Source organism: Aquarana catesbeiana, linkage group LG13 (genome assembly GCF_042186555.1).
Source record: "Aquarana catesbeiana isolate 2022-GZ linkage group LG13, ASM4218655v1, whole genome shotgun sequence".
Classification (NCBI taxonomy): domain Eukaryota; kingdom Metazoa; phylum Chordata; class Amphibia; order Anura; family Ranidae; genus Aquarana; species Aquarana catesbeiana.
Genome location: NC_133336.1, coordinates 12,572,220 through 12,591,343, shown reverse-complemented (window position 1 = coordinate 12,591,343; position 19,124 = coordinate 12,572,220). Strand labels below are relative to the sequence as shown.

At 41.1% G+C, this 19,124-nt stretch overlaps 1 protein-coding gene across 1 annotated transcript in view; it reads left to right on the top strand.

Annotated features, from left to right (window-relative positions):
* Positions 1–19,124, top strand: part of CLMN (calmin) — a 175,101-nt gene that overhangs the window by 140,138 nt on the left and 15,839 nt on the right. Inside the window, 8 exon segments of the mRNA XM_073610631.1 lie at positions 1,030–1,090; positions 1,093–1,219; positions 4,965–5,158; positions 6,425–6,507; positions 7,377–8,615; positions 10,667–10,836; positions 16,868–16,928; positions 17,798–17,859. Coding sequence (XP_073466732.1) covers positions 1,030–1,090; positions 1,093–1,219; positions 4,965–5,158; positions 6,425–6,507; positions 7,377–8,615; positions 10,667–10,836; positions 16,868–16,928; positions 17,798–17,859 — 1,997 coding nt within the window.

Sequence of the window (19,124 nt, the reverse complement as noted above, 5' to 3'; positions counted from 1 at the left end):
GTGTTATCTCACCAAAACAGAAATTCCTATTGCAGGGGATGCCTAAAATCTAACTTGTAGTGCAGACTTCTGGGAAAATCAGTGAGCCAATCACACAAGCAGGAAATGGCATTTCTGGGGGTGAAGCATCCTTCACACAATGCTTTGGTTTGTGGCTCTGGCATGTACCCAGCTGTTGTCTTTGTAAAAAAAGGAGAAGTGATTGAGAGAAGGGGGGGGCAGTAAGAACGCAGCTCAACCATAAGGTTTTACTGCTCTGCCACCTCTCCCACCAGCTTGCAATGGTGACATGCCCACCACAATAGCTCATGTGACAAGTGGCCATATTGCTTTTGCAAGCAAAGAATGGGGGGGGGGAGAAAATGGAAGGGCCCCTCTGCCGATGTGGTGGGGACTGGGTCCTGTAATGCCCTATTGGTGGCCCCGTAGCCTCTAATTAGCAATGACTATTTTAATTAGATCTCTGAATTTTATTATTTTATTTTATTTTTTTATTATTATTTATTTTATGGTACTATTTTAGTATTATTCTTTATTATTATTTTATTTTTATTATTTATTTTATTTTTATTTTATTTTTTTATTTATTTTTAGTTTTATTTTATTTATTTTATTTTTATGATTTGTTTTATTTTTATTTATTTTTTATTATTTATTTTATTTGTATTTTATTTTTTATTTATTTTTATTTTTATTTTATTTCTATTATTTATTTTATTTTTATTTTATTTATTTATTTTTTAGTTTTATTTTATTTATTTTACTTGTATTATTTGTTTTATTTTATTTGTTTTTTAGTTTTATTTTATTTGTTTTATATTATTTATTTATAGTTTTATTTGATTTATTTATTTATTTTTTAGTTTACAGAGAAGCAGTTAAAAAGTGCCTTGTACAATAATAAGGGGATTTGTCCATTCCTTGTTCAGAAAGGAGAATTCGCTCCACAGAAACGCGTAGATCACCTCACGCGCCGTTATCAGCATTGTGCAGCAACGTTTGTGACTTGTGTATTCTCTCCGCTCGCAGATTAAAGAGCTCACAGGAAACCTGAACAGAATGTCGTCCTCTTCCAGTCTGTCTTCCCTGCCAGCGGGAGCGAGTCGGACGCGTCTCACCCCAGCACGCCCAGCACGGAGAAAAGTCTGTCCGTATCAATTAAGGATCAGCGGAAGGCCATCAAAGCTCTGCTCAGCTGGGTTCAGCTGAGAACAAGAAAGTAAGAACGCTTGTCCCTCTTCTGCCTCCTGTTACGGGGCGACTAGGTGGGGGGGCTTGAAGGCCATCTGCTGGCAAGAAAAAAATGTTTTTAGTGTTCTCGTTATTTTCTATCTTCCCCCCCATAGCAGACCTGGAAACAGTGTAGCCATCTAGGTCTGCATGTACCGGGGTGCAGCTTTGAGAGAGAAGGAAAATAAAAAATCAATAAATTGGTCCTAAAACCATTAAAGATTAGATAAAGGCACTGTACATGAGTCTGTGAATGATCAACAGGCCACCCATAGACATCCTATATACTACTCATACATCAGCTCACAAATGATGTCTGGGCAACCCATAGACATCTATGTACTGCATATACATGTGCCCATGAATGATCAATGGGCAACCGATAAATGTCTTCTTATACGAGAGCTCATTAATGATGAACGGGAAGATCATAGACATCTATATACTGATAATACTTGAGTTTATGAATGATGAATGGGCAATCCATAGACCTCTGTATACTCTTCATACAAAAGCTGATGAATGGTCAACGAGCAGCCCATAGACATCTATGTACTGCTCATACATGACCCTCTAAATGATTGGTTTCCCCGCTGACAGCTGAATAAATAAACAGTAAAAAAAAAAAAAAACAGCATGGGGGTCAGCCTTCGGGTCTTCTGCGGGTGGGAGGCTTATCAAAATCTGAAAACCCCTTGAATAAGGGGGCCCCAGATCTTACCCCCACCCCCATGTGAATGAGTATGGGTTACATAGTACCCCTACCCATTCACCAAAAAAGTGTCAAAATAAATAAAAACAGTAGACAGGTTTTTGCCAATTCCTTTATTAAAAAAAAAAAAAAAAACAGTGTCACCTGTTGTAAATTCATTGTCAATCACGACCCCACCCGAAAAGGAAATTTAAAAAAATATCTCCACCCCCGGGGGGGGAGGGGGTGTTGGGTGGCGGTCTGGGGGCTGAGGTGTGGAGAAGACCTCACACCATTTTTTTTTTTTTTATAACATTTTGGCATGGGGTTCCAGGTCTGGTATGGAATGGGGGGGGGGGGGCCCACTCCGTTTCTTTCTTTCTTTTTTTTTTAAATAGCCGAGCGTCGGCAGTTGCAACTGCGAGTCAATTTAAATGTAATTTGACTCGTTTTTTTTTTTTTTTATACAGATGCGCCACTTTACAGGCAGACTAAGAGGACCCCCCCAGGCACTATATTTAAAGGAATTTTTCATTTTTATTGTTTCACTTTAAATTAAAATCACTGCTCCTGAAAAAAACTATTGTTTTAAAAAAAACTGCATTGATACATGTCCGTCCCCCCCCAGGGCAGTACCCGGACCCCCATACTCCTTTAAGGCCAATTACTTGCATATAAGCCTACTTTTGATTTCTAATGTTCGGCTCCCATAGACTTCAAGGGAGTTCGCGTTTCTGGGCAGAACTTTCCCCCTTGTTTGGGAGTTCTGCTGAATAGGGAGGTGTTCGTCCCTTTTCTATATGTTATACTGTATATATATATATATGTGTGTGTGTTTCTGAATATACAGGCATTGACAGGTAACAGTCCATGGACACATTAATAGTGAAGTCATCAAGATCAATAGAATTGGCAGACTCTTTCTGTGCTAATTGTATTCAAAAGGTAAACTGTAAAAAAAATGGAAGTAAATTGTATATCAGGAAAAGATTTTTGATTGCTAAAAAAAAAAGTTATTCTGGAAGGGCGGGTCTAGAGTGTAGCATACATTATGGCATGCATGGAAGCCACCTAGGTGCATAATATAGATGGGACGTATATGCTGGATGGGTGGAGTGTCTATATACTTGCTATCATATGGCAGGAGAGCTGGAAACTCTGGAGGCTTCCCTCTTCCAGTCATTATGGGTACTCTGATGGGTTTTATCATCTGTTCTTGGATCCAATCAACACGACTCTCTGGAAAAGAACCAAATTGCTGTAGGAAATTTGCTTGGATTGAAGGAGTTTTCATTCCACACTCTGCATTCCTTTTTCCACACCAATGCTAATAATCATATTAATTATTAGTTCTCATTCATTTATTTATAAGACATGAGTCCCTGAATGATGACTTGAGGCAACCCATAGAAATCTATGTACTGCTCATACATGACCCCATGAATGATGAACCGGGAACCCATAGACATCTATGTACTGCTCATACATGACCCTATGAATGATGAATGGGCAACCTATAGACATCTATGTACTGCTCATACATGACCCCATGGATGATGAATGGGCAACCTATAGAAATCTATGTACTGCTCATACATGTCCCCATGGATGATGAATGGGCAACATATAGAAATCTATGTACTGCTCATACATGACCACATGAATGATGAACCGGGAGCCTTAAGACATCTATGTACCGCTCATACATGACCCCATGAATGATGAACCGGGAACCCATAGACATCTATGTACTGCTCATACATGACCCTATGAATGATGAATGGGCAACCTATAGACATCTATGTACTGCTCATACATGACCACATGAATGATGAACCGGGAACCTTAAGACATCTATGTACCGCTCATACATGACCCTATGAATGATGAATGGGCAACCTATAAACATCTATGTACTGCTCATACATGACCCCATGGATGATGAACCAGGAACCCATAGACATCTATGTTCTGCTCATACATGGCCCCATGAACGATGAACGGGGAATCCTAAGACATCTATGTACTGCTCATACATGACTCCATGAATGATGACTGGACAACCCATGAACATCTATGTACTGCTCATACACGACCCTATAAATTATGAATGGGCAACCCATAGACATCTATGTACTGCTCATACATGTCCCCATGAATTATGAATGGGCAACCCATAGACTTCTACTGTATGTACTACTCATACATGACCCCCATGAATGATGAATGGGGAACTCATAGACATCTATATACTGCTCATACATGACCCCATGAATGATGAATGGGAACCCTAAGACATCTATGTACTGCTCATACATGACCCTATGAATGATGAATGGGAACCCTAAGACATCTATGTACTGCTCATACATGACCCTATGAATGATGAATGGGAACCCTAAGACATCTATGTACTGCTCATACATGACCACATGAATGAAGAATGGGTAACCCATAGACATCTATGTACTGCTCATACATGACCACATGAATGAAGAATGGGTAACCCATAGACATCTATGTACTACTCATACCTGACTTCTTGAATGATGAATGGACAACCCATAGACATCTATGTACTGCTCATACATGTCCCTATAAATGATGAATGGGCAACCCATAGACTTCTACTGTATGTACTACTCATACATGACCCCATGAATGATGAATGGGTAACCCATAGACATCTATGTACTGCTCATACATGACCCCATGAATGATGAATGGGTAACCCATAGACATCTATGTACTGCTCATACATGACCCCATGAATGATGAATGGGTAACCCATAGACAGTTAATATATAAGCTCATGAATGATAACCAGCTGCCTACAGAGGTCTATGTACTGCTTATACATGAGCCCATGCATGATGAACGGCCAGCCCATAGACATCTATGCAACAGATAAATCCAACTACAATATAGCCTTCAAACAACTCAGAGGAAGGGGGTGTTGTAGGCACATTCGGTATTCATTTCTTGGATGAGTGTGACTCTAAGCGTTATCAATCCATATCTTCCTCTCTCTCCTTCCTCTCAGGTACGGAGTGGCGGTTCAGGATTTTGCTGGTAGTTGGAGAAGTGGACTCGCCTTCTTGGCCGTTATTAAAGCCATAGACTCCAGCCTTGTGGACATCAAGAAAGCACTGGAAAGATCGCCCAGGGAGAACTTGGAAGACGCATTCACTATTGCACAGCAGAGTCTCAACATCCCACGGCTTTTGGAACCAGAGGGTAAAGAATTAAAAAAAAAAAATGACATTGGGGTATAAAGTGCTACAGGCTAAAAAAATAAGTGGACTTAGAATTAGATATAAAGTAATGTGAAGATGTCATCTGATTGTGATCAACTTGTGACTTGCTAAATAGTTACAATGTTGCCATCTGATCACAAAAGGAAATGTATCTTCCTACCTGCAGCAGACCAATGACATCTTCTCAGCATAGTGTTGTATATTGTGACAAAACAAATATTTAATATTGTAAACCTGCCTATATTAATGTATATAAAAAGTGACCATTTAACTATTTTATCTATAAAAAATAAATAGATGTGTAATTAATGTGAATTGATATTAGCTTCCTTTTAATCCATGCACATCTTACACTGTGAGCCAGACAGGCTGTACTGCATCACACTGTGTTGCCCATCTATCACTGGGAACTTGCTGACAGGAGAAGAGAGTAGAGTATTGACCTTAACAGCATGCTGCCTCTTCTTCATTGTCCAATCAGCAGGCCACTGCAGGCTGGTGACCATGCTTCATAGCTCAAGTGCAGTTGTGAAAAGTGGGGTCACAGACCTTGCCGTACTGTATTGTAGGGGTGCTTGGATCACAAGAATACCCTTTGAAATAACTTTCCAGTCTCAGGGAACCCCTGCTTAAAATGACTATATCTACAACTCATGATATATTAGTCTGATGGACAGTGGGAATAATGCTTCTTACACTTGTGGTCATTGAGAAGAATTGCCTCCCTACAGATAGCTAAAAAAGATCAAGGGTATCAATGGGAACTTATCTGAGAGGCAGAAATTGCTCATTGCTCAAGGAACCCCTAGTAACCTTTGGAGGAACCCTTGAGTTGCAGGGAACCCTGGTTGAGAAACCCTGCTCTACTACATTGCACAGTGCTGCCAATCTAACAGTGGAGGTTGGCTAACAGGAGTAGAGAGCAGAGTGAGGTCCTGGTCCATGTGCTTCTGCTCCGTCTTTGTCATGTTAATAGTTAATAATGCTGCATAACTTCGTGTAGAAAAGTGATGTCTAAAACCTGGCTTAAGGTGTATCGGAATCACAAGACTAGCCCAGTTATTTTAACCGTGTAACAGAACACGTAGATTAGATAATAAAGAATACATTGTACAAAGTGCATTCACTCACATCAGCCACTGGTAATCATTCTTCATCAACCTGATTTCAGTAAATTAAACTCTGATTTTGTGCAAATCTGCTTTTCATTACCTTTGTTAAGTCTTTGTAATCCATCTGGTTGTAGATGTGATGGTGGATTCGCCAGATGAACAATCCATAATGACGTACGTCACACAGTTCCTGGAGCATTTTCCAGAACTTGACCCGGTAAGTTTAATTTACGCCATTGGTTTTCTTTTCTGCAGTTGGCCAGAGCTCCCGTGTTTCTAGAAAAGTGCAACTCTTGATGTCGGATTCATAGAACGTTTATTGAAAATGTGAACATGTACATCAGGCCAACCTGTTTCGTGGAAATGGATTTCCCCTTCTTCAGGGCTTTTGCTGCTCTCTTGTGGGTGGGAGCAGCTCCCAAAAAAGGATTTCTAGATATCCTCCACTGCTGGCAGATGGTCCCTGGTCTTTAGAAATAATGTGTGCATCAGGACAGTGCTGAGATCATGGCAGTAAAGAATATATTAAAATCCTTTTTTGGGAACCACTTCCACCCACTAGCACGCAGAAACAGCCCTGAAGAAAGGGGAGTCCATCCTCCCTGAAACTCGTTGGCTTGATATACATGTTTACATTTTTAATAAACTTTCTCTGAACCTGACATCAAGAGTTGCACTTTTCTGGACACCAGGGGCTCCTTCTTCCCCACCCAAATCTTCTTGCTGAAATGACAAGGACGTACCAGAAAGGTAGTAGCCCAAGCCCCCAAGAGGGTCCACCACCACCATGCACCACTGGGCACAACCCACTGGGAGTTATTCCTTCCCCACTGCCCACACAGCCACCTACCCATGACTAGTGACCGATCTAGTCAGTCCAACATGGTCTTCAGCCCAAACCAGATATTTTCCAGTTTCTGGATACAATACCAAATAGCAAAATTTCTCATAGTAGCAGACATTATTTTATGTTTGAAATATGTTACTTCCAAGTATGGACTTAAAAAGGTCCCTTGCAAATTTCATGTCAATGAAGAAATTGGTGAATAAAATATTAATTTCTTACTTTTTTCCTTTATTCGGTAGGATGATTTCACAGATCACAAGGAAGATGCTCCGGTGGAAATGACATACGTGCGATACAAAGATGGTCCTAAGGAAGAAGAAGGCAAGATTATTACTATACCCAAAAACGAGGAGAATGAGTTTACGGTGGAACTTCAGACAAGGCCTCTTACCCCTCCGGAGACGCACATCTACACAGAAGTTAATGTTGCAGATGACAGAAGGCCAAGTTCCATGGACGGTTTGAGCAAACCACATCAGCTCCTAGCAGAAGCTAATCAGGGCTCAGTACCAAAGATGGTTGGGTTTATGTTTGACAAGTTTTCACGTCGGCCTGAAATGTCTTCATTGAATGCTGATGTCTCAGGGGAAATCTCTGCTAATGGGCTAAATAAAACCCTAAATATTGAAAGTCAAGTGGAGCCAGTTTTACTTTCTAATGGACAAGGAGACCTTCACCACAACTTAGTAGATGAAAATTCACCAAAACCAACTTCAGGTGGACCAAATTATCAGGAGCCAAAGTATATATTCAGTGATAATTACAATAAATATTGTGACTCTTCTTCATCATTTTCTTCAATTTCTGAACCAAATGACCTCTTTTACCACTCTGAGGACTCTCAAGATTCCATAAAGCCATCACCGATGTCGGATGATAGTGGATTAGTGACACCGCATGACCAAAATGAAGAAGATGACCCCTTCAAGTATGTCGTACATAAATCCAAAGATAAATTAGAAGGTGACCTTTCCAAACAGATGACCGTCTTCCAAGCATACAAATCAAGCACAGAACATCTGGATTCTGTTGAAGACCATCCGCAAGAGGGAACCTACCCTGTGGATGATAAGAGCGCAGCTAAAGTTTCCATAATCCCTCATGACTTATTTTATTATCCCCATTATAGCGTTCCCATTGCGGATGTCTTGCAAGCCTTTGCCGATGCCTGTCCAGATGGTATCGTTGGGGCCAGTACAGAGTTTGATGATTCATCTGAAACCCACTCAGAGGACACTGAATCGTTCAGCGGTGAAGATGACTTGGATGGAGAGAAGAAAGAAAAAGTGACTTCGGTACCAGAATCTGAAGAATGGGGGTTAGGTTTGAAGGACTATGTGCAGGACGTGAGGTACACAAAGACTGGTTCACCAGCTCAATCAGTGGGATCCATATTGAATGGATCAGTATCTCAAGTGGCCCATGACCTACAGCCCAACAATTTTGCTTTTCGCTCTGACCATCTTCAAACTTCTCAGGTAATATCAGTAGAGGTAGACCAGTGTCATAGTAAAATATTACAAAGAAAGAGAACCGCCGTGGGGCAGGATCAACACATATTTCTCTGTACTTAGTATTTTTTTTAACCCCAATTGAGAGTCATTGAAGGTGTATGAATGTTCAAACTAAGGGAAGTTTGGGGGTGAGATGAGAAGGAAGGAGCCACTGAATGGTCAGAAGGGGGGTCAGGGCACATGAGAATTTATTATGAATTGTTATTGACAGTGGGAAGGTATATATTAGGTTCTTGAGGAGGAGGAGAGCACAGTAGGAAGAAAGAGTAGGTTAGGGAAAGAAGGACGTGGTAGCAAGATTCCCAGGAGAAGGCCACTAAGGGTCTCAAAGAGTGAAAGGTCTGGGTAGGTGATATGTTTGCAAGCTACCAAATTGGGTAGGATAGGCTATTTCTATTAGCAGAGTGGGGGTCTTCAAGCCAAGTGTTGCCACCATATTTACTTACACACATACAGTGAGTAGAATTAGCTCTGTGTATGGCCAGTCCTCTTTGGAATGTTATAGCTGAGTCTGAACCAGAAAAAGCCAAACACCCACAATGCAGTGGATTCTTTTGGAGGGTTTAATGCCCTGAAAACATGTTCCTTTCTCTACCACTGCAAGCAAGGAAGACTAGATGGTCAGCTGGTTTTAATCACCCAACAACTCTCCATTTTAAAGGTTTAATCCACTCAAAAGGTATAATTCCTTTTTGGAACAATCTAGTGAGTTAATATACCTCTTAAGGCCAGACCGTTGTGGTAGAGTCTCCAGGCCTGTACACTAGGTGGGATCATTCCAAGGGAATGCAATTAACATTTCGGGAGTGAGGTCAGCAATGGCACCTTACATGTTTCACACACACTATACAGTATATATATATATATATATATATATATATATATATATATATATATATATATTGGGCTTTTTTGGGGCTTTTTTCAACGGGAACTCAGGAGAACGCAGCTCCGGCACCTCCAGCACTGAATGTATGGAGGGTCTATTGATGCTGGCTGCTGGGAAATCTATTATTGCTGGAGGGGATCTAATTTTGTGTGTGTGTGTGTGTGTGTGTGTGTGTGTGGGGGGGGGGGGTCTACTATTGCTGGCAGGGGATATAATTGTGACTGGGGGGGGGGTCTTCTGTTGCTGGAGGACAGTTGTTGCTGGGAGGGATCTTCTGTTGAGGGAGGGGTCTGTTGTTGCTGCCTACTGAAGGGTCTATTGATGCTAGCTGTTGGGAGTCTGTCTATTGTTGCTGGGGTATCTCTTGTTGCTAGTGGCGGTGGGGGGGGGGGGTCATTGTTGCTAGCTACAGGGGATCTATTTTACTTCCTTTCTTGTTATCATTAACTAATTCCATACAAATTACTTAGCACCACAAAATGATACTTTGTTCTGTATTCTCTAAAAGGGGCACGGCTGGGAGGTGGGTAGAGGGTGGAACCAAATAACGGTGCTCGCAGGTTGGGTAGGGTAGGGACAAGAGGTGACTCAGAAGGGGATAGTGTCCCTGCACCTATTCTCTGGAAAATAGTTATATATATATATATATATATATATATATATATATATATATATATATATTTATATTTATTTAGTTATATGTATGCGTAGAACTATATATATATATATATACACATATATATATTTATATATATATATATATATATATATATATATATATATATATATATATATATATATATATATATATATATATATATTATATTTATTTATTTTTTTTGTAATGTAAAAATCATGCAATCTTTGTGAATTTTAAATTAGCCCGGAGTGGGTATCTGGTGCTGGTGCTAGGCTTTCCTGGCTTGAAAACCGGTGTCATCTGAAATATATATTTTGTACCAATAATAGAAATTGTAAAAAATAGATTTTTTTGTTTTTCGAAAAATGAAAATAAAATTGACCAAAGACCATTATAATTTGCCTGTAAACCCATTAGTTCGGATTAGTCTTTAAAAGTCATTGATTATAGAATCTTTTGAAGATAACGTGGCTTTTCTGATCTCAGGTTATGGAGCACACTGAAGATCCCGATGATGAATGGGATGAAGCTCCAACAAGTAGAGGGAGAATGTTTGGTAGGAAGTCAGATTTGGAAGAATTCTATCTCATTGAGGATCGGGCAGCCAGACTTGCTGCAGAAGTAGGGGCCAGCCTTCAGGATCCGTGGCATTCAAGGTAACGTTCGTGGACAAGCTAAATGGTTATTTAAAAAAGACGAATTCCTTTCCAGTTAAAGTGGGAATGAGAGACATCAGAATGGAGATAATGTCAAGAAACCCCCAAGTGTGTGCTGTTATATCTTTCACTTTCCAAAAAAAATATCATAAAATTATTATCTAAAATAAGGCCACGGAATCCCACTGTCTTGTTTCAAAGCTTCTTGCTTCAAAAGTCACATCCTGGGATGAGGGATCTCTACAGAGGTGCACATCAGTAGCGTGACATAAAGCTTGAAGTAACACTGAAGTCATTGTATGCCATAAAAATATAATAACCTGCCAGCATTCCTTACCACATTAAAGAATAACTCCACTTTTGTTAAGAAAAAATAAAAACAAAACATTCCCCTCTGGGTGATCTATGTACATTGAAGGGATTGTAACAGATTTTGCAGCAGATTCCATGCACACTAAGCAGCAGGAAAAAAAAATGCCAAAACTGCTGGCAGAAAAAAAAGTAGCATTTAGAAGACACGGACTGGTCTAACATATGGCTCACATCTAAGTCATCCTCACCCAACATCTTAGCACTGGAGACAAATTATAAAGTCCTAACTCGCTGGTACCTTGTACCCGCTAGAGTGGCAAAATATTCACCTAATACCTCAGCTCTTTGTTTTCGAGGATGCCCAGAAATAGGCACATATTTACACATATGGTGGACGTGCCCAGTAATCCAAACCTTCTGGAAGGAAGTCTTCGTGATTGCATCTAAAATATTTTAAAAAAATAATACAACCAGATCCATATTTAACTTTACTTAATCTAAAACCGGAATGGTTAACACTCTCTCAATTCAAACTTATGATCCAACTAATAACGGCTGCAAAACAAACAGTGGCCAAGGCATGGAAATCTCCTACATTGGTACTAGCAGAAACAATTCACAGAATGAATAATACAATGTCCCATGCTAAGATGGTAGCCATCGATCAAAATCAAATTCCAAAATTTGAAAAACTTTGGCATCCTTGGATAAAACAACAATTCCTGTCAAATTTCAATGACTCTGTCCTGTTGCCATAGTAACAGATTAAATGACTTACAGAGACACCCATTCTAAGGCTTCAAAGAGAACTAAAAAGAATAATAAACTGACGAGCGGGACAACCTTGTGGACCATACCTCTACCTTTCAACCCTTTTTCCTCTTTCTCTTTCCTCTTCTCCACCTTACGATTAAAGCTCATTATCAGAATTTATTTGACCTATATACACCCTACTTGTAAACAATATGTATAGTAGGTATAAATCATTTAAATACCTACAAAAGTAACTAAGGAAATGATATATATCTTTAATTTAGGTTTACATGAACCCAATGTTTAATATTTGAAATTTCATGATATTTACCTATATAAACCCTACTGTAAAACAATGAGCTTACTTTATAGATCCTTGTAAACTTACTTTATGTATCTTTATAATATTGTATACTCAATAAACTTCTTTTGACAAGGAAAAAAAAGTAGCAGAAAAAACGCTTTTCTGGAACATATTGTACAAGCATTTAGGTGCGTTTGCTTTTATACGATTTTTCACTCTAAACGCTAGAAAAATGTACACTTATATACACTTCACATGCCTAAATGCTGCGTTTAGGTGCATTACGTGCCTTTGGGCGCATCAAGCGTTTTTTCTGCCCAAAAGCTCCCCTTAAAAACGCACTTGTTTTTTTTTTTTTTTCCAGCCTGTGAATGGCCAGGTGTGCATGGGCACAGAGGCTGGCATAGAGTGGCTTCTATGGGCTAAAAAAAAAAAAAATAAGCCAAACACCTGTATAAACAGCATTTTTAATGACCAGTGTGCACGAGGCCTAAAGATTCTATAGAGAAAATCCTGTATTGATGTAATGTACCCAACAACAAGCTGAAGTCCATAAACCAGAGACATCAGGTTCACATTACAGTTTGTCTCTTAAAAGCTATGTAATGCACAGTAGTGATGTCATGTACAGTAGTGATGTCATGTACAGTAGTGATGTCATGTACAGTAGTGATGATGTCATGTACAGTAGTGATGTCATGTACAGTAGTGATGATGTCATGTACAGTCATGATGTCATGTACAGTAGTGATGTCATGTACAGTAGTGATGATGTCATGTACAGTCATGATGTCATGTACAGTAGTGATGATGTCATGTACAGTCATGATGTCATGTACAGTAGTGATGTCATGTACAGTAGTGATGATGTCATGTACAGTAGTGATGTCATGTACAGTAGTGATGTCATGTACAGTAGTGATGATGTCATGTACAGTAGTGATGTCATGTACAGTAGTGATGATGTCATGTACAGTAGTGATGTAATGTACATTAGTGATGATGTAATGTACAGTATCGATGATGTAATGTACAGGATTGATGATGTAATGTACAGTAGTGATGTAATTTCCATCTGGCGGCCAACATTCACACTACTTAGCTCAATATTATCCCATTGAAGCTCACACACAAGAAGCCTCCAAAGGGGGAGACGGCTACAGCGTGGGCATACACTGCCAGAAGGGTGTCCATAGACATCCTCCTGTGATCACGCTACCCTTAGGAGAAAACTCATCACAGATCAGTGTAAAGGAGAAATCACAGCGGCCCTTTACCAGGTGATCAGTTGTGTCCAAAGACAGCTGATCAGGATGTAAACTCAAGCTGGTTATCGGCATTACTTTCCTCACACTGACAGCAGGAGGAGAGGAGAAGAGAGCCGATAACCGGCTTGTGAGAAAGGGACGTCTACACTTACAGTCAGGACACTGCTTATCAGTGTCCTGATTATCAGTGCATTCCCAACAGTGCCCATCAGTGATGCCCATTAGTGCCCATCAGTGCTGCCAATCAGTGCTGCTACATCAGTGTCATCTATCAGCGCTAGCTATCAGTGCCTACCAGTGCCACCTATCAGTGTTCATCAGTGCAGCCTCATCAGTGCCCACCAGTGCCACCTCATCAGTGCCCATCAGTGCAGCCTATAAGTGCCCATCAGTGCAGCCTCATCAGTGCCCATCAGTGCAGCCTATCAGTACCACATCCTCAGTGCCCATCAGTGCAGCCTCATCAGTGCCCATCAGTTCAGCCTATCAGTGCAGACTATCTGTTCCCATCAGTGCAAGCTCATCCGTGCACATCGGTGAAGGAGAAAAATGACCTGTTTGCAAAATTTTATAACAAACTATGAAAAACTTTTTTTTTTCCCAAAATGTTCAGTCTTTTTTTTTGTTTGTTTAGCAAAAAATAAAAAAATCTAGAGGTGATTAAATACCACCAAAAGAAAGCCTGTGTGAAATAAAATGATAAAAATTGAATTTGGGTACAATTTTGCATGACCGCACAATTGTCATTCAAAGTGTAACAGCTGAAAATTGGCCTGGGCAGAAAAGGAGGGTGAAAGTGCCCATTGGGCAAGTGGCTAGGGGGCCTCCACAGAGTTTAATCCGGCACTGACCGACAGGCAGCGGTATTTCAAGAAGGAATAGTCCCATGATATAAGCCGGGATCTCCAAACTGCCACCTGGGGGCCAGATGCAGGCCCTTTGCTTGCCTTTATCTGGCCCCCTTGGGGCACTTATCATCCCACTGGCAAAAATTACTGCCACTGACCTCACCAAAGGGTCACTATTTCTCCCCCTAATACCAGCAGCATTTTGGGATGGAGCGCCAGACCCCGCCCTTCCTTTTTGACCCATCCCACTTCTCATAAGCCCCACTCCTTATAGAATCCACCCACTCCATCCCCTGTATTCCACTTGCTTCCAGCCATAGTGTCAGGAGTATACAGCTCAGCATCACAGGACAGAGTATATAGCTCAGCCTCACAGATCAGGGTATATAGGTCAGCATTACAGATATGGTATATAGGTCAGCATTACAGATAGGGTATTTAGGTGAGCATTACAGATAGGGTATATAGGTCAGCATTACAGATAGGGTATATAGGTCAGCATTACAGATAGGGTATATAGCTCAGCATTACACATAGGGTATATAGGTCAGCATCACAGATAGGGTATATAGGTGAGCATTACAGATAGGGTATATAGCTCAGAATTACAGATAGGGTATATAGCTCAGAATTACAGATAGGGTATATAGGTCAGCATTACAGATAGGGTATATAGCTCAGCATTACACATAGGGTATATAGGTCAGCATCACAGATAGGGTATATAGGTGAGCATTACAGATAGGGTATATAGCTCAGAATTACAGATAGGGTATATAGGTGAGCATTACAGATAGGGTATATAGGTGAGCATTGCAGATAGGGTATATAGCTCAGAATTACAGATAGGGTATATAGGTGAGCATTACAGATAGGGTATATAGGTCAGCATTACAGATAGGGTATATAGGTCAGCATTACAGATAGGGTATATAGGTCAGCATTACAGATAGGGTATATAGGTCAGCATTACCGATAGGGTATATAGCTCAGCATTACAGATAGGGTATATAGATGAACATTACAGATAGGGTATATAGGTGAGCATCACAGATAGGGTATATAGGTGAGCATCACAGATAGGGTATATAGGTCAGCATTACAGATAGGGTATATAGGTCAGCATTACAGATAGGGTATATAGGTCAGCATTACAGATAGGGTATATAGGTCAGCATCACAGATAGGGTATATAGGTCAGCATCACAGATAGGGTATATAGGTCAGCATTACAGATAGGGTATATAGGTCAGCATTACAGATAGGGTATATAGCTCAGCATTACACATAAGGTATATAGGTCAGCATCACAGATAGGGTATATAGGTGAGCATTACAGATAGGGTATATAGCTCAGAATTACAAATATGGTATATAGGTCAGCATTACAGATAGGGTATATAGGTCAGCATTACAGATAGGGTATATAGGTCAGCATTATAGATAGGGTATATAGGTCAGCATTACCGATAGGGTATATAGCTCAGCATTACAGATAGGGTATATAGATGAACATTACAGATAGGGTATATAGGTGAGCATCACAGATAGGGTATATAGGTGAGCATCACAGATAGGGTATATAGGTCAGCATTACAGGTAGGGTATATAGCTCAGCATCACAGATAGGGTATATAGATGAGCATTACAGATAGGATAAATAGGTTAGCATTACACATAGGGTGTATAGGACTGACAGCCCCCCCTGACGCAGGGCTCAAGGCACCAACAGCATCCCCCCCCCCACCCCAGGTCTGGCACTTACCGGGCTGTGGTGTCCTTTCCTCCTGTGTCTCCTCCAGTGGGGGCAGCAGGCATCTCTCTGTACCGCTCTGTGTCTCCTCTTCCACCAAAGCGATGGGCATCTAATAGGATCGCCTGGCGCTTTGGCCAATCGGGAAACAGGTCTCACTTACCTGCCTCCTGATTGGCGGGGAGGCACTGTAGTGTGAAAATAGCGAAAATGATTTGCTATGGTAACACAATTTGTGGGATCTCTGCACCTTGAGCCCACCCTTTTTTGAAGCTGATTAGAGAGTCTCTGCCTCTAATCACGTGATTCTAAAAAAACAAAAAACACCCCCCTCCCTCATTGTAATCCATGTACCCGGTGTCCTGAAAGGGGCCAAGCGCATGGATAGGGGGTGGCGGCAAGGACGGGGGGGGGCGGGGGGCGTTGCTGCCTAATACCATAGATGGGGCACTGTTTACTCCAACTGATGCCAGAGTCCGGCCCACCTAAAGTCTGAAGGACAGTAAACTGGCCCTTTGTTTAGAAAGTTTGGAGACCGCTGATATAAGCTTTGCAGATTGACTTCTAGAGTCACCAATAAGATAACACATGCATGATGAATTTGGCTACAGTAATGTTTTGGTGAATTGAATAATCCATGTTTGTAAAAAAAAAAAAAAAAGAGTCAATATCCTGCAGTAGTGAAAATACAACATATATTATGGTTTGGTCATCCGTGTCTACAGAAGACAATCGGGGGCCGGATCTTCCAGTGTTGAGCAATGTCCAGTTTACGCATTTTCATTTTTCGCAGAGAGATTCGGAATGACACGCACGTCCAAAACAGAAAAGAGCACGAGTTCCACAAACCTTTGGTAAGTCACTTTTGTTTTTATTATTATTATTATCATACAGGATTTATATAGCGCCAACAGTTTGCGTTTAAATAATACAAAAAAGCCTTTTCTCCACTTATGTACACTTACCTTGTTTCCCCGAAAATAAGACTTAGCGTGATTGTCGGTGATGGCTGCAATATAAGCCCTACCCCCCAAATAAGCCCTAGTTAAAGTCCTTGTAGGTCTTATTTTCAGGGTAGGGCTTATTTGGGGGGTAGGGTTTATATTGCAGCCATCACTGACAATCACGCTAGGTCTTATTTTCGGGGAAACAGGGTATCTATATATAATGGCAAAGCCCAGATTGGTGGAAAGGGCTAAGAAAATACTCTGGCAGCCATTGTCCACTTCCCCTACTAAAAATGCATTCGTTAAACGAGAACGTTTTTTCAACATTCGAAAATCGATCTATTAATCAACTTCTGCTGAACTGGGACAGCCAGACATATATCAAAATTCAGCCACTCCCTGCAGAACCGGTCCAGTTTCATCCATTTATGGCCAGCTTAAGTTCAGTCCAAAAAAATAAAAAATCAGCACAAGGGACATACTTACTAACTTACTAACAATGCATTGTATCCCTTGTGCTGCTGGCTCCTGCACTCACTAAAATCTTCAACCCAACCCCCAACCCCCACCACTATATTCTTCTCAGGGGAAAAAAAAGAGGCCATGGTGGAGAAAATTCAATACTGAGCCCCTGACAGAGGGAGGAGAAAAGGTTTTGGCTTTGGTTATTAATCAGATTCAGTGTTGGGAACTCTCCTCGTCTCTTGTCAGTTTTAATCTAATTGTCACCTTTTATTCTTTTAAAGAGTAACAATATTTTTACCTTTATTTAGCAGAATCTGATAGCTTTGAGGGAGGAACATACAGAGGGTGATAAAGACCAAAATTATGGACTAAGGTGAGTTTAATCCTTCAAAGGTGATGGGTGAAAATAGAGCTTAGAGTGACACTAAATGAGATCCTTAAAGTGGTTGTAAACCTCAGACATGAAACATGAACAAAGCACATCCCTCTATAGTGTGTACTTGTCTCAGTCCAGAGCACTGAGTGTCATTTCTATCTGCTGCCTCCTTCCTCTGCTATCTGCATGAGTCACTTCTGACACCACTTCTTTTTCCTGACACCAAGAGATACAAGGTGACAGGGGAGGGATATCCAGCGCACAGCTTGTGATTGATAGCGTGTGCGCTGTGTGAAGGGGGTGTGTCCCTATCCCTTCAATCATCTCTCATTGAGCTTAGCAGAGTGTCATTTCAGCTCTCTGCCCCCCTGTTTCTGAAAGCTCAGACAAGCTGTATAAATTCTGGGCTTTGACCAGATGCACCATCGGACCAATACACATGGACGAGTTGGCACTTACATCAGGCCTGGTATCAGCCCACAGGGTTAGATGGAAACCATATAGGATGAAGGACAATAATTAAAAGGTACATTAAAATAACATGAAAATGGCTTGTAATAAGTCCATAGTGTCCATACAAGTTCACCTTGAAAGGCAGCCCAGTGATAAGCAAGAAGCAGCTCTGGAACAACCGAGGAGAAAGCACAAGCGCCAATCTAAGTGTAGTAAATAGGATGATTTAATGCAAATGTGCATACAGGTACTCACAAGGGTAAAATATCAGAAGGCATTGAGCACAAAGTGCAAGAGCGTCTATGAAGCTGGTACATCCGGATGGCTACTGCGGTGGGCACTCGAACGGACTGCGCCAGTGATTGGCCGACCACACAGGGAGCCGATGATGATGTCACTTCCAGGACACGATGAGGGAAAAGGTGACGCGTTTGCGGCGCATGCGCTACTTCGTAGGTCTGAAGAAGGAGCACATGCTCCGCAAACACGTTGCCTTTTCCCTCGTGGCTTCCCGGAAGTGACGTCATCTTCGGCTCCCTGTACGTTCCAGGACTCCAGGAAGCGTCGGCAACCACCGGCGCGGCCCGTTCGAGTGCCCACCGCAGTAGCCATCAGGATGTACCAGCTTCATGGAACGCTCTTGCACTTTATGCTCAACGCCTTCTGATACCCTTGTGATGAGTACCTGTATCCACATTTGCATTGAATCATCCTACTTACTACACTTAGATTGGCGCTTGTGCTTTCTCCTCAGTTGTACCATCAGACCAAGGCTGCATCCACCTAGGTGAGTATTTCTAAATCCTGCA